At 39.8% G+C, this 22,395-nt stretch overlaps 2 protein-coding genes across 5 annotated transcripts in view; one reads left to right on the top strand and one right to left on the bottom strand.

Moving 5' to 3' along the window:
• Positions 1–12,807, top strand: part of ECM2 (extracellular matrix protein 2, female organ and adipocyte specific) — a 43,259-nt gene extending 30,452 nt beyond the window's left edge. For 2 of the 3 annotated variants that reach the window (XM_011996852.1, XM_011996851.1), the window contains exons 7-10: positions 515–672; positions 3,506–3,645; positions 5,100–5,426; positions 9,853–11,031. In XM_011996852.1, coding sequence (XP_011852242.1) covers positions 515–672; positions 3,506–3,645; positions 5,100–5,426; positions 9,853–10,021 — 794 coding nt within the window. In that variant the 3' untranslated portion in view covers positions 10,022–11,031. Of the gene's footprint in view, positions 1–514; positions 673–3,505; positions 3,646–5,099; positions 5,427–9,852; positions 11,032–12,203 lie in introns of those variants that run through there. The other variant, XM_011996853.1, reaches the window with a different exon arrangement.
• The window catches only part of CENPP (centromere protein P), a 299,356-nt gene that overhangs the window by 99,845 nt on the left and 177,116 nt on the right, over positions 1–22,395 (bottom strand). The gene's annotated exons all lie outside the window — the stretch shown is intronic.

Raw genomic sequence — 22,395 nt, 5'->3', positions numbered from 1 at the left:
GAAAGTGTTCTTTTTTGTGTCCTGGAAAAAAAAATCACTCATTGCATTAAACTTCCACCACCCCATTGCCTATTATGCTGCCATTTCATATATCTATGTCTTTGCAATGTTTCCAATGACTGTCCATAACTTTCTATTCCTTTCCTATCTGAATTCCAAATCCCTGTTCAGCCACCACAATTTCTATGGAAACTCCTCTGCCTCTCTTTCCTATCTTCCTCCCTCTCTTCTCTCTTGCTTCTGTTCCTTACACATATTGTTAGCACCTAGCATTTCAATGATTTTTTTCGGGTCTGCCTCACTACTGGACCATGCATTTAGTGCTGGTTGAATTGAGCATCTGGGATGTACAAAGTACTTAAGAAAAGACTTTATAGGAGGAAACAAAGGTTTTAAAAAAAACTGTATTTGCCCTGCAAATAAACTGGCCATTTCACATAACATTTCAAAAGCCTACAAAAATCTGCCTGGTTTTTCAATTATCCTAATATTCTAATACTTTTATTTTTTATAGACTTATATCAACTGGTCACCTTAGAACTGGAAGGAAATAATCTCAGTGAAGTCAATGTCAATCCTTTAGCTTTCAAACCTTTGAAGAGCCTAGCCTATTTGCGTCTGGGAAAAAATAAATTTAGAATTATACCACAGGGTCTTCCTGCTTCTATTGAGGTAACAATATATTTCTTTTAATGTTTTAAATGTATATTTTAAATGTGGTATACAACAAAATATATTTTAAGACTATTGTGATGTAAATTAACCTCTAGTTTCATGCTGTATGCAGAATTTCCTATAATTTAAGCATTGTTTTTTCTTCAAGCAATACAAAATTCTGAATCGAAATTATAATTACTAGTCGAGACACCTGATAAAGTGAAAAATGGTACTTCTGACAGCTCTTGGGGGAAATGGGAGAAAGGAATTGAGAATTTAAATGAAACCACAACTTCTATGAGGTACTCTGCCTCTCGAGACAGTGTATACTGTCCCAATCCAGAAATGTGACGCTTATCACAGAAGCTCATACAGGTATTAACCGTAACAGAGTGTCCACTGACAAATTCCAGGCAAAATCACAGACACTCTGACCTAACAGTTGTACAACGAAGGCCTCTGACTGTTCCAGCAACTCTGTAGCTTGCAAGTTTTGACCCAATTCCTACCAAAACTGTCCTGTGACTAACTCCAGGCCCCAAACTCCAGTCTTGCTTTATTATCCTGTAGAGATGCCCCAGAGGTCCCCAGATGTGTGGTCTCCTTGCCGCAGGATGTGCTCCAGAGGGTCTTTGGCTGATGAACGTCAACACCCCTCATTTCCTGCATTAAAAACACTGAGGTGGACCGTGCAGTGGCTCACACCAGTAATACCAGCACTCTGGGAGGCAGGAAGATGGCTTGAGGCCAGGAGTTTGAGAGTAGTCTGGGCAACATACTGAGGTCCTGTCTCTAAAAAGTATATTTTTTAAAAAACTAGCCAGGCATGGTGGTGCACACCTGTAGTCGTAGCTGCTCAGGAGGCTGAGGTGGAGGATCACTTGAGCCCGGGAGTTTGAGGCTGCAGTAAGCTAGGATCGTACCACTGCACTCCAGCCTGGGCAACACAGAGAGACTCTGTCTCTACAAACCACACCCCACCCCGCCTGCCAAAAAGAACACTGAGGTCCAGAGAGTCTATACATACTGGCAGACCCTGTGGGAACACAGGTTTTCTTACTAAGCTGTTTCTCCTACACCACATGATCATCCAGCCAGAAGTCAGGATGCAGCATCCCCCGGCTTCAGCCCCAACAAGCCAGAAAAGAGGATCATCTCTGGTGATCTTATGTGGCTGTCATGGCTACCACCCTTCCTCTTCTTCCTATTTCCAGACTAAGTGACAGAGTTATGTAACACTGACATTTATCAGTACCTGGCTTTCTATCAGAGTCTCCTGGGTTCTTAAGAAATACAGACTCTTGGACCTATCCCAGACATGCTAAGTCAGATTCTTTGTGGGGCAGGGCCAGAAATTAATAATTAAAAAATTAAAATTTAAATAGATAATGCATACACATGTTAAAACACATACATACACAAGGAGGATAATACAAAAGAGCAATGTGCTCCACTCTGAGCCTGGCTTCTCTCTCTCCAAAGAGACCCATTCCTACCAGTCTGCAAAGCACTGGGCATACAAGTGCACAAATGCATGGCACATACTATAAATCCTTCTAAAGCCGCTGCTGTACACCTGCCTCACTTAACCATGCAGCCTCAAGGCTGCCTCATGGCATTCTTTCCTACAGCTGCAGACGTTTCAACATATGGACAGGTGTGCCAGGATTTATTTAACTAGTCTCTGACTGATCTAGCTCACCTCCTAAATACATATGCAGGTAAAAGCAAAAAGTTGAAAATTGCTTTACTAATTTCTAACAAATGGCAAAATTAACAAAGAGGGAAATTCTCACAGGTGGAATAGAAGGTGACACTAAAGATATAAGCCAGTTCTACTTCTGAATTCTAACAACAAGGAGAATTTTTATAATGCAGATCCTTTAATGAAAAACTCCCTCTAATGCCAACTAAACTTAACTTGAAGGCAGCTAGCTATTAAAACCTTACTAACAGTTCTAGCAGACTTCTCCTTGGTTGTAAATTAAGGCTCTTAATTAACTTTAAATTAATGATAACAAAAGCAAATCTAAAAATATAAGACTAAAATATTATAGACCACATGAAGTAGTAGGAAACAGGCAGTCTGGGACTGGAGGCTCGGCTAGGACAAGCCCCTCTCAGCATTAGTCACGTAACCGCAGGTGAGCCTCCCTGTCTCGCCAGGCCCAACTTAACTCCACTGGTAAGTTGAGACAATAATTTTTGTCTACTTTTCAGTATTTAAAGCCCAAATGAGATAATTTATGTGAAATAGTATTATAAAGTAGCGAGTCTTGTATAATTATTATGGTATGCCATTTCTTGCAACATAATATGGCTAATACATTTTAAATAAAATTCATTTGATTCCATAACCATGACAGACAGTGTGTTTTATTTCACTAATTAGTTATAAAATTTGACAACTTTCCTGTAAATCCAGCACTTTGGGAGGCCAAGGCGGGTAGATCACCTGAGCTTAGGAGTTCGAGACCAGCTTGAACAACATGGCGAGATCCTGTCTCTACAAAAAATACAAAAATTAGCCAGGCTTGGTGGCGTATACCTGTAGTCTCAGTCACTTGTGGGACTGAAGTGGTAGGATCACTTGAGCCTGGGAGGTCAAGGCTGCAGTGAGCCGTGTTTGTGCCCCTGCACTCCATCCTGTGTGACAAAGTGAGACCCCGTCTCAAAAAAAAAAAAAAAAAAAAAGACAACTTAAAAACACAAGCTTACTTGAAAGAGCAGTGAAAGACTCTTTAGATAATACTAATGACAATAGTCTATGCTACTATTTTAGTCTTCATGAAACTGAACATATCAACTAACACAAAAGAAAAATAATAGTCTTTTCTCTTAATTATAGGAATTATACCTAGAAAATAACCAAATTGAAGAAATAACTGAAATTTGTTTCAATCATACCAGAAAGATCAATGTCATTGTACTACGTTATAACAAAATTGAAGAAAATAGGATTGCTCCTTTAGCCTGGATAAATCAAGAGTAAGTACATGCTACAATTTAAATTTTATTGAACTATTTCTTCCTCTTGTCATTATTAAACAGAGTAGGAAAACTGGGAATGGGATAAGTGAGGGAGGTGACGATACTGAAGGGCTCGGAGACAGAATCGTTTCTTAGTGAACCCTTACCCTATCTCCAAAGTGGGCTCCTTCATGCAATTTCCAACCTGTGCATTGCATGACCGGTGTTAGGATTATTACAGTTACTACTGCTGTTGTCACCATACTGCATACTGGACACCCTATCATATGCCAAGTGCTGAGCTAGCAAAAACTGAGCCCCAGCTGTCTGACTTCAAGGTCTGCCCACTACTGGTCAAATGCCACTCTAGCTCTGTCTACCTCACAGGTTGTCAGCAGGTTTGAATGAGATAATCCCCTGCACACAGTGAGAAAGAAATCTGCCATATTCCTTCTCCTCATCATCATTAGGTGGAAGCACCAGGCTCCAGAGCCCAGGTCTGTTCTCCTACACTACACGGCCTTCTTTTCTCCAAACTATTTCTTCACCTCAACTCTTACAAAATAGACTGAAGAATGCTTGGCCTAACAGTGGAGGCCAAAAGTAGACTCCATCTTCCTGGACAAGAATCAGCAACCTCTGGCTGTAGCTCTCAGTGAAGGGGGAGGGAGTCAGAAGCAAGCCCTGCAGCAAATCCAGCAGACAACTGGGATCTGGGATTGCGTGTCCTGGAACTATGTGCCTAAGTAACACAGCCGGGGACGTGGGTCATTCTGAAACAGGATGGAGAGGCCAACTGGGCTCAGCACCATGTGGCACTGAGTCCACTGTGGGCAGAGGAGTCTTCATCAGGTGAAAAGAGGGTGTGAGGCAGAAGCCTTAAGAGACTCAGATGGGGTTCCTGAAACAAGCCAGTGAGTTCACCACGTTTCCCAGATCTTCTAGATGATTAACAGCATTTTCTAGATCCCTCAGGCTCACCTCAAGTCTCAGGTGTGCCAGGTCATCAAATCAAATGTGGAATGAAAACGTAGGGGAAGGGGAACCAAAACAAGCCAAACAAACCAAACTTCCTTGCTGGAACCAGAGACAACTTTACAGATAGGCATTTTGATGTATGCTGGGATTCATGGAATTTCATTTTGGATTCAACACATCAACCTTACAGATATTTTAGTCTTTGGGCCTCAGTATTGCCTCCAGGGATATGAGTTTTTTCCCTCCTACTCTTTGATGCTCCCTCGCAAGGATTCACATAGCTGGGAGGCAGTATGGCACACTGGTAAGGACATGCACCTTGGTGCAAGAGACTAGGGCTGGCTATACCTGGAAAAGTTCCTATTTGGAATCTTCACTACAAACTGGGTGCTTATAGGAAAATGGACCAGCATCAAGACTGGCCTTATCAAAATTTAGAGCTGATGATCACCATCCTGATGTCCCTACCCTGTTTACTTTTTTCTTTGTTGCAGAAATCTAGAATCCATTGATCTCTCGTACAATAAGCTCTATCACGTCCCGTCCTATCTACCCAAGTCCTTGCTGCACCTCGTGCTCCTCGGGAACCAGATTGAACGGATCCCTGGCTATGTGTTTGGTCACATGGAACCAGGCCTGGAATACTTGTACCTGTCATTTAACAAACTTGCTGATGATGGCATGGACCGTGTCTCCTTCTATGGGGCATATCATTCCCTGAGAGAATTATTTCTGGATCACAATGACTTAAAGTCTGTACCACCTGGGATACAAGAAATGAAAGCACTACATTTTCTGAGGCTGAACAACAACAAGATAAGGTAAATTTTGGCTTTTTCAAGTATCTGTTTAAATTTTGGTTGGCAAAATATATGATAAAACAACCATGACATGATCTCTGGGATTTATGTTAAGGAAAAAAAAAAAAAAAAAATGGTGCTAAGGGGTTGGATTAAACAAGATTGGCAAATGTTAGTAATTACTGAAGGTGGATAACAGGTATGTGAGGATTCATTATAAGTTTTTCCTACTTTTGCACGTTTATAAATTTCCATAGTTAAAACATCTTTTGGCCAGGTGCAGGGGCTCACACCTATAATTCCAGCACTTTGGGAGGCCAAAGTGGACGGGTCACCTGAGGTCAAGAGTTCGAGGCCAGCCTGGCCAACATGGTGAAACCTCGTTTCTACTAAAAATACAAAAATTAACAGGGCTTGGTGGTGCATGTCTGTAATGCCAGCTAGTCTGAAGGCTGAGGTGGGAGAATGTTTGAACCTGGGAGGCAGAGGTTGCAGTGAGCCAGGATCACGCCACTGCACTCCGGCCTGGGTAACAGAGTGAGACTCCATCTCAAAAAAAAAAAAAAAAGAAAAATTAACAGATTATTATTATATAACACTTAGAACTTTAGAGACAGTTTCAGATAAGTCTTCAAAGCACTAGATTATGTTACTACCCCCATCTCCATATGTAAATAAATAAATCTGTAAAGCATAATACCTAAATATATGCTAAAATTAAAACTGCTTCTATCTAGATATTTCTGAAGTCAGATTTCTGAAAACATTTATTGAGACTCACTTTCCCTACTTTTGGGAACACATTTTTCTGCGTGTATTCAGCTTATATACTGAATCATCACTCCTGCCTAGATGGCATGAGTGTCTTGAGAAGTAATCCAGAATATTTTGTCAGTAGGGTCTTTATAATTGGCAGTGAGGGAGACAATAACCTTGTTGTTCCGTTCCTGAGAATTATGCCTCTTAGTCTCTCCCCTTCTCTAAAAGTCCAAATAAACTAAATGCCTACAAAAAGAAAACAAAACAAAAACACAGAAAAGTTCGAGTTTTTAAAGGTACTGGAAGAAGAGATGGGGCTTGGGAAGGCTTTGTAAAATTCAGTTTCAAAATTTTTTTGCAAAAATACTTCACAGGTTGTGCCATATGCTTCATACTGCACTGCATCAGAAAGCGTTTAATGTTTATCCCACTTTTTGTGATTCTAAAATTGATCAGTGGGTTGAGGTGGTCACAGCCTGGTATCTCCTACGACAAACTTACTCTTCCATCACTGAACCAATGGTTTCACTCATAGATGAATGTTGTCTGATTCTTACTTCATTAGGGGTAACAAAATGATGAATTTCTACTTTTTCCATGCTTCTCATGCTTATTAGCTGGAATTCTGCTGTAAAAAATTTTTTTGCTCATCAACTAGGGCTGCTTTGTCACTCTGAAAGGCAAGAAAAAAGCTTAGTTCTTTCCTTTAAGCCACAAGTGGGAGTAAGAAATTGGAGCCTAAATGTTTTTGCTTTATTTTGTTTTAGGGTTCTCTCTTTTTCTGGTGAATCAATATACACTTACGCTTTCATGTAAGCAGTTATGCTTCAATCAGTTGCGGTCATTATTATTTTTTTTTTTTTTTGAGACAGAGTCTTGCTTAGTCGCCCAGGCTGGAGTGCAGTGGCGCGATCTCGGCTCACTGCAAGCTCCGCCTCCCGGGTTCACGCCATTCTCCTGCCCCAGCCTCCCGAGTAGCTGGGACTACAGGCGCCCGCCGCCTCGCCGGGCTAATTTTTTGCATTTTTAGTAGAGACGGGGTTTCACCGTGTTAGCCAGGATGGTCTCGATCTCCTGACCTCGTGATCCGCCCGCCTCGGCCTCCCAAAGTGCTGGGATTACAGGCGTGAGCCACCGCGCCCGGCGCAGTCATTATTCTTAAACCGTCATGTATCTGGACAATGGTCGTTATTCAAACTGGCTCTTGTGTCTGCTCACTTGCTTTTGGGCACACATGGGCCTCGGGCTTACTTTCTGCATTCCCTACTACAGACCTTCCTCCAAAGGGCCTGGCCCCTTTCTTTGGGGAATAGTATTGAGAAGCCCCAGGTAGGAACCAGCTGTGGCCCTTTCAATTGTGTTGCTATTGTATTGAGGTCTTTCAGTGGACTGCCACGAAATTCCGTATTTTGAAAAGAAAATAAGTTCAGATTGACATTCCCAAATCAAATTTAACGTCATTTAATATTAATTCCTTTTATTAAAACTTGTTTCTTTTACACTGAAAATCTAGGTTCCCAACAACATTAACTTGGATGATCTTACAATATGTAAACAATTGTTTCAAAATGACATCATTATTACTGCTAATAATAAAAGCTTTATTATTTTTTGGTAGCTCTATTTGTCTTTAGAATAAGTTCCACTAAACATGTACAGCTGAAATACAGCGGTTTCCTCTGTGATATGCCAACAACTTAATATTCAGGCATGTTATTTAGTTTTTGGGTTTTAGAAATTGCTTTTTTCTTTTTGAATATTACTTTTGACTGTGTTAAATATTTATAATTCCAAAGTCAAAACTGTGTAAGAAGTTGAATTAAGAGAAGTCGTCCTTCTGTGATTGTCTGTCGTACACTGTATGATCCTTCCTATGGGTTAAATTTTTAAATTTCTAGTTTATCCTTCCAGTATTTATTTTTGCAAACAGAAGCCTACATATATATACATATTTCCCCATCCCCATCCATAATTATTATACAAATTATTACACAAAAGGGCAGTTTTCTCTCTATATAGGTCTTAGTCCAGTTCTGATGCTATAAAGTAATGCCCAAGGCTGGGTAATTTGTAAAGAGAAAAGGTTTATTTTGCTCATGGTTCTTCAGGCAGTGCAAGCAGCACGGCACTGGCATCTGCATCTGGTGAGGGCCTTCAGGCTGCTTCCACTCATGGTGGAAGGGGAGATGGAGTGTGTAGAGATTACATGGCAAGAGAGGAGGCAAAAAAGAATGGGGAGGTGCTAGGCTCTTATGGGAATTAATAGAACAAGAACTCACTCACTCCCCTGATCCTAGAGAGGATATTTATCTATTTATGAGTGATCTGCCCCCATGACCCAAACACCTCCCATTAAGCACCACCTCCAACACTGGGGATCACATTTCAACATGAGATTTGGAGGGGTCTAGAACTTAAAGTTTAATAATAATAAAAAAAGAAATATAAGAAAATGACATAAAAAACAAACAAACAAACAAACCTTATGGGGTATGTGTATTTTTTCTACCATTTGTTTTTCTTTTTTCTTTTTTTTTGAGACAGAGTTTCACTCTTGCTGCCCAGGCTGGAGTGCAATGGCGTGATCTTGGCTCACCGCAACCTCCACCTCCCAGGTTCAAGCAGTTCTCTTACCTCAGCCTCCCAAATAGCTGGGATTACAGGCATACACCACCATGCCCGGCTAATTTTGTATTTTCAGTAGAGATGGGGTTTCTTCATGTTGGTCTGGCTGGTCTTGAACTCCTGACCTCAGGTGATCCACCCGCCTCAGCCTCCCAAAGTGCTGGGATGACAGGTGTGAGCCACCACACCCAGCCTACCCTTTGCTTTTTAAAAGTATCAGTATATCACTCCACATCAGTATGTAGAGAATTTCTTCATTCCTTTTTACAACTGAATATTATGCAGATATACTATATTTTATTCAATCAGTTCGTTATTGATAGACATTTGTTTCCACTCTTACTGCTAAAAATAATGCCACAAAAGATAAGTTTGTATAAATGTCATTTTGTTTTCTTCCAGTTTAACTTTGGGATAAAATCCTAGGAGTGGGAATGCAGAGTGCAAAGGGTAAAGTGCATATGTAATTTTGCTAGATATTACCAAATTCCTCTTCAGAGGGGGTGCACCATTTTGCATTCCCTTCAGTGGTATCTGATTGGTTCAGGCTCACTATTAGAATATGTTAATGAGTTTTTGGATTTTTTTTTTTTTGCAAACCTCATAAATAAAAAGTGGTATGCCAGTAAAGTTTCAATTTACATTTTTCTTATGAATGAAATTGAGCATTTTCCATTTTCCTCCTAGATTCTTAGGAAGCCTTTGTATCTGTGATATAAGTTACTCTCTCCTTCTTTGTCATGTTGTTTAACTTTGCACTTTCTTTTTAAACCCTGTAGTAAATTTTAAATCTTTTCATTCAGTGCTTCTGGTTTTCAAATCACATATAGGAAGAATCTCCCGAGTCAGAGGGTGTGACCACAGTCTGTTCGAGTGCTTCTATGGCTTCATCTTTCACATTTGGACCTTTGATGTAGTTGGAATTTATTCTGGTCTATAATATAAGGATTCAACTTTATTTTAAGAACAAAATAATTTTTTTAACAAATGTTAAACTTAACTCCTAAATGAAGGCAGATTATTACTTGGACCATGTGTGACTTGCATGTCTATTTTTCCTTAGGAACATTCTTCCAGAAGAAATTTGCAATGCTGAAGAGGATGATGACTCAAATCTGGAACATCTTCATCTTGAAAACAATTACATTAAAATTAGAGAAATACCATCTTACACATTTTCATGCATAAGATCATATTCAAGTATTGTTCTTAAACCACAGAACATCAAGTAATTCCAAGTTTTCCTTTGCTGTTTATAAACTTTACTCATGTATTTGTAGTAGCTGCATTTGTCATTAACAAGAGACATAATCCTCCGGTTATTCTCAGTATCATTATATACTAGTCAATCTGATTCACTAATACACAGATGAACAACCAAAATATACCTAAAAGGCATAGTCTCTAGGAGTTTTATTAATAGTAAAGGTAAAATCTCTCAGTTTCCCACCTTTAGAAAGAGGTCATCTCACTAGAATAGGATATCATGCATACTGAGCTAGACCAGAAGAGTCTGGAACAAAATAAACACAACCTTTATAATCAACTTGAGTACTGGTGTTAGCTGAGAACTCTGTAAGTCCCTTTAAAAGTTATTTATCTTTTGGTTCAAGATTAAGAAGCATAATGACAAGAAAAAAAGGCAGAATTTATGAATAAGTGTTGTTTATTATTCTGTTAGAACAATAATTTGTTAATTTCTTATAAGGCCCTGGGCTATAATTACTGGTATAAATATAACTAAGTATTGGGGTAGCTTTCATTTCTTCCATTAATTACATGTGTAAAATGAAAACACTACTGTAATGTTAATTTCCTGGTTTTGAAAATCATATTATGATTATGTACATTGTTAACATTAAGGAAAGCTGGCAGAAGGGTGTGCATGAATTCTATACATTTTTGAAACTTTTCTATAATTCTAAAAGTTTAAGGTTAAATTTAAAGTTAAACAGTATATTAAGATTACCTTCACCATTCTTCACTCGAGATTAAAACATTTTTTGAAAAGCAGTAGAGTCTGCTTAAAATACAAGTTAATTATTCTTGACTATAACCTTGTAAAGGCAAATCTAATGTACAAATTTTTGAAAAATTTTGCACCACTGGTCATAGCATCTATCTCCTTTGCCTTAATTTACTGAAATATATCATTTTATTCCGTTCAATTGAACATAAAGCTATGTCTTTACTATGTACTGGCCCTACCAAAACCATATATTAAAATTTTTTAACATAATGATCTTTTATCTTTGTATTGCTAAAGTAATTTATAAGACATATATAGAAACTATATTGACTTCTTTTGTCACTCATGGTTTTATGTCTTGGCTAGGAACTTAAGTGCCAGTGTTGGCCTCATTGCATAGGTTTCTCTAATTTTTTAAGCTTTAGTTATTTAATCATTTAATAGTTCTTTCACCACTCTAGGAACCTTCCATCCCCACTTTACAAAGCTATTATAAGAACCAGAAAAGAATGTAAAGCATTTTGGAAAGTATGAATGCAGTTATTATCTCATATAAAACTGAAAGGAACCAGCATAGCCAACCACAATTGACAATTTCATGGGTGACTTTCAATTTCATGAGTGTGAAAAGTTTGACTTACTCCATAATGTTACTTCTTTTTCTTTTTTTTTTTTTAGATGGAGTCTCGCTCTGTCACCAGGCTGGAGTGCAGTGGTGCAATCTTGGCTCACTGCAACCTCTGCCTCCTGGGTTCAAGCGATTCTCCTGCTTCAGCCTCCCAAGTAGCTGGGACTACAGGCGTATGCCACCACGCCCAGCTAATTTTTGTATTTTTAGTAGAGACAGGGTTTTACTATGTTGGCCAGGATAGTCTCGATCTCTTGACCTTGTGATAAGCCCACTTCGGCCTCCCAAAGTGCTGGGATTACAGGCGTGAGTCACTGCACCCGGCCAGACTTACTCCATGTTACTTCTAAGCCTACTTTCTAAGCCCTTTCTTAATAGGCAGGATTCAGTGATTATAACATGAACAACAATAATAATATGAAGATAACTGTTAGACTGAAGGGTCAAAGACTTATAGCAGGTTGTTAGGAAGAAAAACAGGATTTTATGGAACAAAAGTTGAGCTTTGTAATCAGTTTAGGAATGAAGGAGCATTACTAATTTTAAATTGGCCAAGTTCAATTTAAGAGACAGGTAAAAACAAGAAGATAAGGTTACACATCCATTTAACAAGTATTGCATTTGTGCAATACTTCTTGATGTATGAATATAAACGCATTGACATAAATGGTTTAAGGCAATCTAAGCTGTAAACAAAATTAGTATTAAAGGGGGCTCAAACTGAATAAGGTGAGTCAGCAGAACTAGCATCCTGGGATGACACAGAGACAGATACTGAACCACTCATTCATTCATTTCTTAGTCTGATTTTATTCAGTTGTGTTTCAGATGCTGTTCTAGAGACAGTGACAAACAGAGCAGATGGGGCCTTTCCTCTCTGGTAGAGGCAATAAGCAGGAAACCAAGCAGACAAGTAAGCAGGCAAGTGCTGTGCAGTCAGAAAAATGGGTGACAATGCAATGAGCACACTGGTGCCTGATGGCTGCCAGGAGACTACGGCCACCCTCAATGGCCTGGAGTAACAGCAGACCCAGACCCGTGCCAGACCCTGCAGGCACACTGTGGGCTTGCTGTGCATGTCTCTTCTCACCTCTGCTCTGGCAGCAGAATCCCAAAGAAAAATGAAAATCGGAATGACCGACTGAAGCTTTTTTTCTTAAGTGGAAGTTGTGCTTATTTCAACTGATTTTATAATTTTTAAAATATGGCTAGCATGGAACTTGTTCAGCCCTGAAATTTCATGATGTTCTGGATGGGAAGTTTTAATTCCATAAAAAAGTGATAAATGTCCTTATAGCAAACACCCTTCACAATATAATGTACTAAAAAACAGATGTTCTGTTTGGCTTCAGAAATTACACTATAATCACTCACACACATATACACTAAAGAAGTCCTGGTCTAGCCATGATCTAAAAATATAAATGGTGTGTCTTGTCTTTGTGTATATATACAAGGAACAGTATAACTTTGAGATTTGGCTTATTATCAGTAAAAATATTATAAGCAGCACTAAAGAAATGATTTAGTGAAAGACATACAGAACCTGGTATAAGGAAATAACTATACCAGGAACCAAGAGACTTGGGAGCCCATCTTGTTCTCCAATAATTATACAGTCATTTTACTTCTTTGGGGTTCATTTGATTCAATTATAAAATAACATGTGTGGAACAGATCAGTAGTTTTCAGACAAGGTTCACTGGGGTTTCGTGTCACTGATAAGGAAGTGAACAGACCTCTCTCTTCAAACAAAGCAGCTTTGCTCTCATCAGAAAGTGTTGACTCCCATCTCCCTTTTCTTCTTACAATCAACAAACTAGGTACTATCTAAATGACACACTAGGTTTTAAAATCCATGAAGAACATGCAGCCTTCTCTTCCCTTTCTCCAGCTCCGCCTGCATTCCCGGAGCATCCAGGCTGAAGAGGCTCGGCCTTAGGAAAAGGCTGCCAGGTTTTCCTTCTGAGCACCAGTGCAGTGGGGTGACATCAGCCCTGAGCAGACTGCTGGGCCCCCGACCACCTTAAATGGCTAGTTGACAAGCTCCTGTAGGAACGAGCACCGTGCTGCAAGCTCCCCAACCTCCTTGCAGGTCAGGTGATGATGCTGGGGCTCAGCGAGGGCAGGTGGCACATGAGAACAACAGGGAATATGTGGCTAAGTCTGGACTTCCCCTGCATCTTCTGACTCTGAGGCTGGTGTTCCTCCTGCTGAACCAAGCTGTCTCTCCCTTAGAGTTTGGATGGAAAGTCTAGGGCACCCAAGAGTGGCAGGCTGCCTAATAAAAGGTCCGAACCTGAGTGGCTGATGCTCAACCGGAGGGTACAGGGCATGTGGTATGGCAGGTGTTGCTAACGAGGGGAGGAAGATACTCAAAACCACCTCTCCTTCAAATGGCATCATCAAATGGCTCCATGTACATCTCCTTAGAAGCCATTCTCATTAAGTCAAAGTTAATTACTCCTTAAGATGATTGCTTTCACTAAAACAGAAAAAAACTATCTACAATGTTGTACAGTTGAAATATGCACGGTGTCCTCTAGTTGTCATGGACACCTCCAGGGGTCATCAAGACGATTATTCCCATTCACACATAATTATTCCCGTAACGGTTAATAATACGTATTATAAATCTTTAAATTGACTTGGAAATGTTAACAAATTATGACAATGTTTGTTTTAAGATTATTTTAGACTCGGCATAAGTATATGAAAATTTAAGCCACAAATTACAGGTATATAGCTAAAGGATAAAACCCCAAATTTTTGGTAGCATATTTGTGTTAAGCATAGTGGTTTAGGCAAAAATGGTTTCTCTAATTTGACTAATTTAGGTGGGGAGTAACAAAAGATGACTGTGATATAATACAGGATATAATTAACACTAAACCATACAACACATACACGTGGTTCAGGGGAGAAAGATCAATGGACTTGGAAACAGGAATGTGAATCAGTGAGGCAAGGAGATGGAGGGGCTCATGTCTGGGCTCACTGGTCAGGAGTCTAGCCTCATTATGGCAGGAAAGGAGAGGCAAGACGAGGGCTCCTCAGGTCAGGAATTAGACCAGATTCAAGGCGATGAGAAATGCAGCGTACCACTGAAAAATGCTGAAGCATGAAGTGTTCCATGAAAGAAATAAGTTAAGAAAGGAAAAAGAACTACCCACTGCAAAAATCTAGAAAGAGAGTGACGGCCTTCACTGCACAGATACGAGAGACACCAAAAGGAATTCAGTGAATAGTGATCTTGCCAGATAAGGGACAGACAGAAAAAAAGGGACCAAAGAAGAAACTGCTGATTCTCATAAAGCTGCTGAGAAGTTGAGAGAAAGGGGCCATCTGTGAGAGAATGCTGAACTTGGGGTGTCACCATGGGGGTCAGGCAAGACAAGGAGAGGACAGGAAAGACGGGAGGGTATGGGGTCAAAGCTGAATGCACAGGCAAGGACATACACCTGAAGGGGCCTGACAAGAGAGGGGCAGTTGAGCCAATCTCTGACGGGCACCGACCCTCAGCTTCAAGGGAGGGACACAGAAGCCAAGTTCACTGCAGTCTCCATCTGACTTGAGCCTTTCACCTTTCAGAGCCAGGTTCCAAGCACAGGATGAGTTGCACCTAAAAGCCTAGTTCCTCAGGACCCCCAGCCCCACAAAACCCCCGCCATTCAGCAGCTGTGCCACTGCCTAGGACAAACCTGGTATTATTAGGTAGATCTACAGTGATTACCTCTTTAGTGTTATTAGTTAGGTCCTACATAATGGTTATCTGGAATTATTAGTTAGGTATTGATTACTTCTCTGTGTATGCGGGTGTTGTACAGTAGCTGGGTTGAGGGATATAGCTTGTTTCCCCAAAAAGACTGTAAAACTTAACAGAACAGAGACGACTCATTTCTTAACCCCCTGAATTTTGTGCAAAGTAGGTGCTAAAATGGCTCTTGAATAAAGAGTTCCATCTCCTTCATCTCCCAGTCAAAACTGGTTCGGCTTACGAGTTGTATTACCCAAAGAGTTGATATTATCCAAAGTTGACATTACTCCTAAATAAAAAAGGAACCTGCAAAATTTAAGGATTTTCACAGAAAAACTTAGAAACTTAGCAGAAAAAGATTTATATAGGGTCACAAAATTAAAAGGGAATCATTTATGTTATTAATATTTCTGACAAGGACCTCAGAAAGCTAAGTATATTTTTTTAAAAAAGTATATTTTTTAAAGTTATGCTTTGACAACTGGTAATACTTAGTAATCAATCTGATCGCTCTGCATAATAGCAACACTGACTATGCCTTCCAAAGCCATCATTTAAACATACCATAAATTACTATGTTCCTAAGATGCTGACTTAAAAGAATGAAATACTCAAATTCTGCTGTTGAAGTGAAACTTCAAAGGGTGGAGTAAAACCCTTTATGATATTGATTCCACCTCTTTCCCTTCTTTAGAAAAAGGATAGAAAATGTCCTCATGGCAGAAACATTTACAGACTGACAGATGACTGAACTATTTATCTATCCATGTTTGCATGTAAATTCAGATCCTTGATAGACTTAAAATTCAAAAATATTAAAAGTACCCAAGAAAAGAAGTTTCTGCCCAGCTCTAACTTAACACCAAATGACCATTACGGGCCTTAAGCCCCCAAAGTCTGTGAAACATGGAGATTCCTCTCTTGTAGTTAAAAAAACAATAATGAGTATCTTGGCTCTGAACTAGAATCAGTTACTAGCCACGGACCTGGCCAAGTTACTTAGAGTTCTAGTTTCTTTGTGCACAAAATCAGGAAACAACATCTGCCTCCCAGGGCTGATGGGAAGACTAAACAAGTGGATATCCTGTGGAGGTGCTGGGCATAGGGCAGACATAAAAAAAGGTGAGTGTCAATGTTTCCAGGGATAAACTACAGGAAACTGGTGAGCAGGAAGTTACTTAACTTGCTCAAGGCTTCCAGGCCTCTGAGTATGGTGAATATTAATTATTTAAAATAACTGATTTCTTAGATTGGTGGAAATACAGTGGAAAAAGGAGTGGGTCTAGTATACTAAGACAGGGCTCTGCACACATGCTCTGCAGAGCCCCAGAAGTAAACCCCTTGGACTCTGTGGGCCAGTGGGGGTCCAGCGGGGACCCTGCAACCTTGGCAACAGCATGGCTCTCCTGAGGAGTAGGTGGGAAATTAACAGCAAAACCTGAGTTTGACTGCCTTTCTACTGTGTTACTGTATGATCACATCCAGGACACGGAACAGAGTGAACCACGGTATACACGAACATCTGAGCAGGATCTCCAGGCTGAGGGGGCCAAGAGGGTGAGGAAACTGGAACTCAGAGAGTGTAAATGACATCTCATCATAAGATTAAAAAAAAAAAAATCCTGACCATAGGAAAGAAAATTAAGTTTGATTTGTGTGATTCACTGTGATTACTTATAATATCTAAAAAGGGGGAAAATTGTATTTAAAACAGTCAGCCAAACTAGAGAAGTATCTGATCAATGAGCTTGTCCTATAAATGAATTCTTCCCTTAGAAATAACCCCTGAATGGGTCTCCAACGGTATGGCAAGACAGTCTGCACTGGCAAACCCAGGCCTTTCCATCTGTAGCCCACGTGGCAAGCTTTGGGCAGAGGCTTCCCTAGCAAGTTTGAGCCTTTCGTGTTCATTTCTGGCCCTATGACCATCAGCTCAATTGGAACTAGTCCAACAGAATCAAAGGCATTTGTAAAAGGTTTTAAGAGGAAAATCTCCTGCAAACTGTGTAATCCTGAATTAGTCCATGTTTGATTCTACATGTCTTAAGGCTTCAGCTTATGACATGTCTTTTACTACAAGGTGAACAGGAGCATTTGAGAATGTAAGCCCTGCTGGAGTTCAGTCTGTCACATACTGCTATTTGCAAAGGAATAAATGTTCTAAACTCAGTAAGTAAACTTTAGTGGTGATACAACTAAATCATAAAGGCATGACCATTTCTTCTGTGAAGTTATGTTCCCTTTTCTATATGAAAGTGGATAAAATTAAAACTTACTCTAGCGTATTTTTTCCTTTGTATAAAATGTGAAGAATGTGAATCCACGCAAGGGAAAGCAGGACTGTATTAAAAATAACATGTGATTACACTAAATACGTATTAGTTTGGAAAAGAAAAGGAATACATCATGTTATTAAAATGTTCTGGTGTGTTTCTAAGTAACAGAATCTCTGTGGTCAAATAAACTTACATTAAACTATCAACTGATATAAGCAAATCTTTTTATAAGTTGGAATCTGCTGAAGGTTCATTTGTTTTGCCTAAACTGGGAATTACATTCACAAATATCAAATTTATATGTGAATCATTTGGAAAGTGAATTTAACTAGTATTGTGACACTCAGAATAAAAAAAAACATTATAAAGTGTAAATCTATACTAGGGCAGCAGTTCTTAACTATTTGAAGGATGGACCCCTTTGAAAATATGGTGAAAGCTATAATGGATCCTCCATGCAGAAAAATCCATATATAAAAACACTTGGCATGTATCAAAAGACTCATAAAGTCTTTCCACAAATTCTCTAGGTATTCATATACCCAAGTTAAGAATCCCTGTCTAGGGTAACATCTTAATTAACTTAAAATAAATTTGGTGGTAAATATTTCACTAGAGTGAAGGATAAATCAAAGAGTTAAAGTTAACTTAAGGCAAACTGCCTTATCTGCTCCAATTATTTAGCATTTATTCCCCCTTTATTTAGTAATATTTTCAAGGACACAGAAAAGTTTAAGTTCACAATGAGCACCTACATATCCTTCACCTATATTCACCAATGAATAATACAGATGCTCTCTGACTTATGATGGGTTACATCCTGATAAACCCACCATAAGTTGAAAATATCATAGGTCAAAATGTATTTAATACACCTCACCTTCATCTACTGTCATAGCTCAGCCTAAGCTACGTACATGGGCTCAGAACACTATAATATTCTTCAGTTGGCAAAATCATCTAACGTGAAGCCGATTTTATAATAAAGCGCTGACTAGCTCAAGTAATTTACTGAATGCTGTACCGAAAGTGAAAAATACAATGGTTGTATGGGTACTCAAAGTACAGATTCTTGCTATCGAGCAAACTCTGACCTAATGGTGTTATATATTTACTTATTTTTTGAGACAGGGTCTGCCTTTGTCACCCAGGCTGGAGTGCAGTGGTGTGATCACTGAAGCCTCGACCTCCCAGCCTCAAGTGATTCGCCCACCTCAGCCTCCCCAGTAGCTGGGACTATAGGTGTGTGCCACCACGTCTGGTCTATTTTATTTTTTGTAGAGACAGGATCTCACTGTGTTGCCGAGGCTGACTTAATTGTTTTAGCTTCCCTTGATTATCTTTCCTTAAATCAATTATTATATTGGAGGTTTCACTGTGGTGATTTTCTGTTATTCCTTCTGCATTCATTAGTTGACATTCATCTGTAAGGAAAAACTCTGATCCTTTTAACCTTCTTTTCTCTGTTATTATAAAAAGGATTTAGTATCGTATGTGTTATAATCCACTGTTTTTTATTTTTTTGAGACGCTCAAACTGCCCCTTCATGGTGGCTTCTATGTTCCTTTTCGGAGTCCTTGGTAAACTCTGCAAACTTTCACACTTCTTGGTACAAGAAACTTTTTCAGACACCTTTATTTTTCTGGTCCAGACCTTTTATGGGCCATTTTTCCAAGGAGTCCTGGTGCCCTTAGTGGGAAACAGTATTTAGAAACACAGATCTGGAAACCAGATGTGCTCATTGCTCCCAGGTCTGCTCACTGGAAAGAGGTAAGAAATTTATTTAAAACAAAACCATTACTTGTACAGATTCCTCAAAGCAAACTGACTTCAGACATTCGTTAAAAATATTTGACACAGCTGGGTGCGGTGGCTCACGCCTGTAATCCTAGCACTTTGGGAGGCCGAGGCGGGCGGATCACCTGAGGTCAGGAACTCGAGACCAGCCTGGCCAACATGGCAAAACCCCGTCTCTACGAAAAACACAAAAATTAGCCAGGTGTGGTGGGCTGCACCTGTAATCCCAGTTACTCAGGAGGCTGAGGCAGAATTGCTTAAACTCAGGAGGCAGAGGTTGCAGTGAGCTGAGATTGTGCCACTGCACTCCAGCCTGGGCGACAGAACGAGACTCTGTGTCGAAAAAAAAAAATTGATACATGCAAAATATAATAAACAGAATTATATAAGTCCTTCATTTTTCATAAACTCAACTGAATGAACATTCAGTGACAATTTATTATAATTCATTTTTCAGAACTAGAAACTTTAAGTAGGATGACAGAGTGAGCTCAGCCACATGACACAGCAGAAGCCAGTCCCTGCAACAGAAGAGAGCTGTGAGGAGAGGGTAAGAGGAGGTCAGGGCAGCAGAGAACCATGGAGGGCCTACGTGCTCAGCAAATTGCTGCTACACAGGACGTCAGGGTCAGTGTTTCCAGCTCATATTTTTCAAAATACATTGTAAACTTGGACTTTGACATCAAATTTCCTGGTTTTTAAAAATACTATATACTCCAAACAATCTGCAGGCTGAATACTGCCCCTGGGTCACAACCTACAGTACAAAGTAAATTCATTAGAAACCAAAGTGCCTAGTCCACCATGAGGGATACTTGAACATCAAAACCCATGAAATCTTAATCATTTATCCCTTCACAGAAGCTTTTTAAAGCATCTACTATACAAAAATCCCTATGTTATGCATATTTACATCCTAGGATTCAGTGGCCTAGAACATTGTTAAAGTGGGTGCTTATATGGCATGGCTAACTCCCTCACAGTCCTCAGGTCTTGTGACTGTCACCTGACAGGGAGGGTACCCCTGACAGTCCCACCCCCATCCTGCTTCTCTCCATAGCACTTACACTATTTGTTGAATGAATGGATGGGTGGACGGCCTTTCTTGTAGCTACTACTATAAGAGAACATTGTACAATCTATTCCAATTCATTTAGAACGTGAAGGACACCAGAGACTGGCAAAAGGACATCAGAAAATTCAAACTGCCTAATTTTTGGCAGGTGTGTGTATGCCCCTCAATATACTCCTGACACATGCTGCTCCTATGGCTCCTGCCTCGCCTATCAAACCTTTTCATTTGGGCTGTGTGCAGGTGGTTCCCACCTGGAATCTCAGCACTTTGGAGGCCGAGGTGGGACAACTGCTTGAGCCCAGGAGTTTGAGCTATGATTGTACCACTGCACTCCAGCCTGGGTGACAGAGTGAGACTCTGTCAATCAATCAATCTTTTATTTGCATGAGACAGTTTCAAGGTCCTCCCCTGTTCTTATTTGTGTTTGGACTTTGACCACTGCTGTCCATGTCTAGACCAGGAGAAGTTCTGGAAAGGGTGTGAGAAATCACATGACAGCTTAGATTAGGCAATTTATTTTTATTTTCACAATGGTTAGCATATATAAGACCAAAGGAAAATAAATTTCCATTAAAGTTTCTTTTATGGCAATCAATATTTTTATTCATAAACTGTCAGTACTGAGAACATTACTTTTTCAGTTTTGTAAATTATCTTTGTGTTTGTAACATTATGTAGATTACTTGTGATTCCTAAACATGCTGTTATAATGCAACTAGTTCTTCATTATTTAGACCAAGGCTCAATGAGGCAAAAAACAACAACAAACAAACATGGAGAAAAGAACTAGGTCCCCGCCATAGGACCCCTTTAGGAAACAAAAATGGAAGGTTTTCTCCTCACAATACTTGAGGGAAGAAGAGGTACACTGCTTCGTTTGGAATGATAACCTGGAAAAGGGTGGGGATAAACTCAGGCATGTTCGTGCCTGCTGCACCATCTCTGGCAAGTGTGAGGCAAAGCTTTCCAAGCCACAGCCCCAAGATGGTGGAGGGCGGTGCCTGAGGCCTGCACATCTACATTATCTGCAGAACAGAGTAATAAGCCGAATACACTACCCTAAACCCAGCATCTTATTCCAGGACCTATTTCTTTCCCTGGGCCCTCTGCCCAAAGATTGAAGCAAAATATCAAGGAAAAGTAGCTGTAACATATATTTAGAAACAACCTTACAGGAACTGCCTCCTATCTCTCTAGATATGGGTGGCAAAACTGCACCCAGAAAGGCCACGCAGGCAACTCGACTGAGGAGTGGCTTGGGTGGGTGACATGGACAACATCCTGTGAGTATAGAAGTGAAAAACACATGTCCCAGAGACAACAGTTGCCATGCAAAACCAGAAATCACGGACTGGCAAAGCCTAATTTTTAAAGAGAAGTTGAAATCTTATTTTTAAATACAGCAATTTCACCTAACAAAAATACATAGGCATATGACCCCCAAATGACAGACTGAGGAACGTTCATAGTAGCTCTCCAAAAGGTACTTAATCTAGTTGAATATATAAACAACTTGTGGCTTACTCATATATGAGAATACTACACAGTGATGAGAATGAACTGCCGTGTATCACAATGACATGAATGGATCTCAAAAGCATGTCACTGAATGAAAAAAGCCAGATGCAAAAGAGAATGCACAGTATGATTCCATTTATATAAAATTCAAGAAATAACCTATGGTGCTGAACTCAGGCTGTGACTTGAGGAGTATGAGGAGGGATTCTGGATGTATGAGAATGGAGTATGAGGCTAGGATTTCTTGATTGGGGTCATTTTGTAAAAATTAATTGAGTTGTACCATTTTTTTTTTTTGTAACATACACTTCAATAAACAGTTCAAAAACAAAACACTGTGCAGGACAAACTGAATTTGACCCAAGGGCTTCCTGTTTATGACTGTGTTCTGAAGGAATTTAGGCAAACACTAGATGCTCTGGATACAAAGATTTTAAAAATCCAGTTCATATTTTCATGATGTTCCCAATTCATCCAGTTAACAGATACATCTGCAACTAAAACAAACTTGAATAAATGAGAATATGAGCATTCTAAACCAAACAGGAGGGCGTCATTCCCTAGGTGCTGCAGGGCTAGGATGGGG

Source organism: Mandrillus leucophaeus, unplaced genomic scaffold, assembly GCF_000951045.1.
Source record: "Mandrillus leucophaeus isolate KB7577 unplaced genomic scaffold, Mleu.le_1.0 Scaffold527, whole genome shotgun sequence".
NCBI classification, from domain to species: domain Eukaryota; kingdom Metazoa; phylum Chordata; class Mammalia; order Primates; family Cercopithecidae; genus Mandrillus; species Mandrillus leucophaeus.
This window is presented reverse-complemented; position numbering and strand designations above follow the sequence as displayed.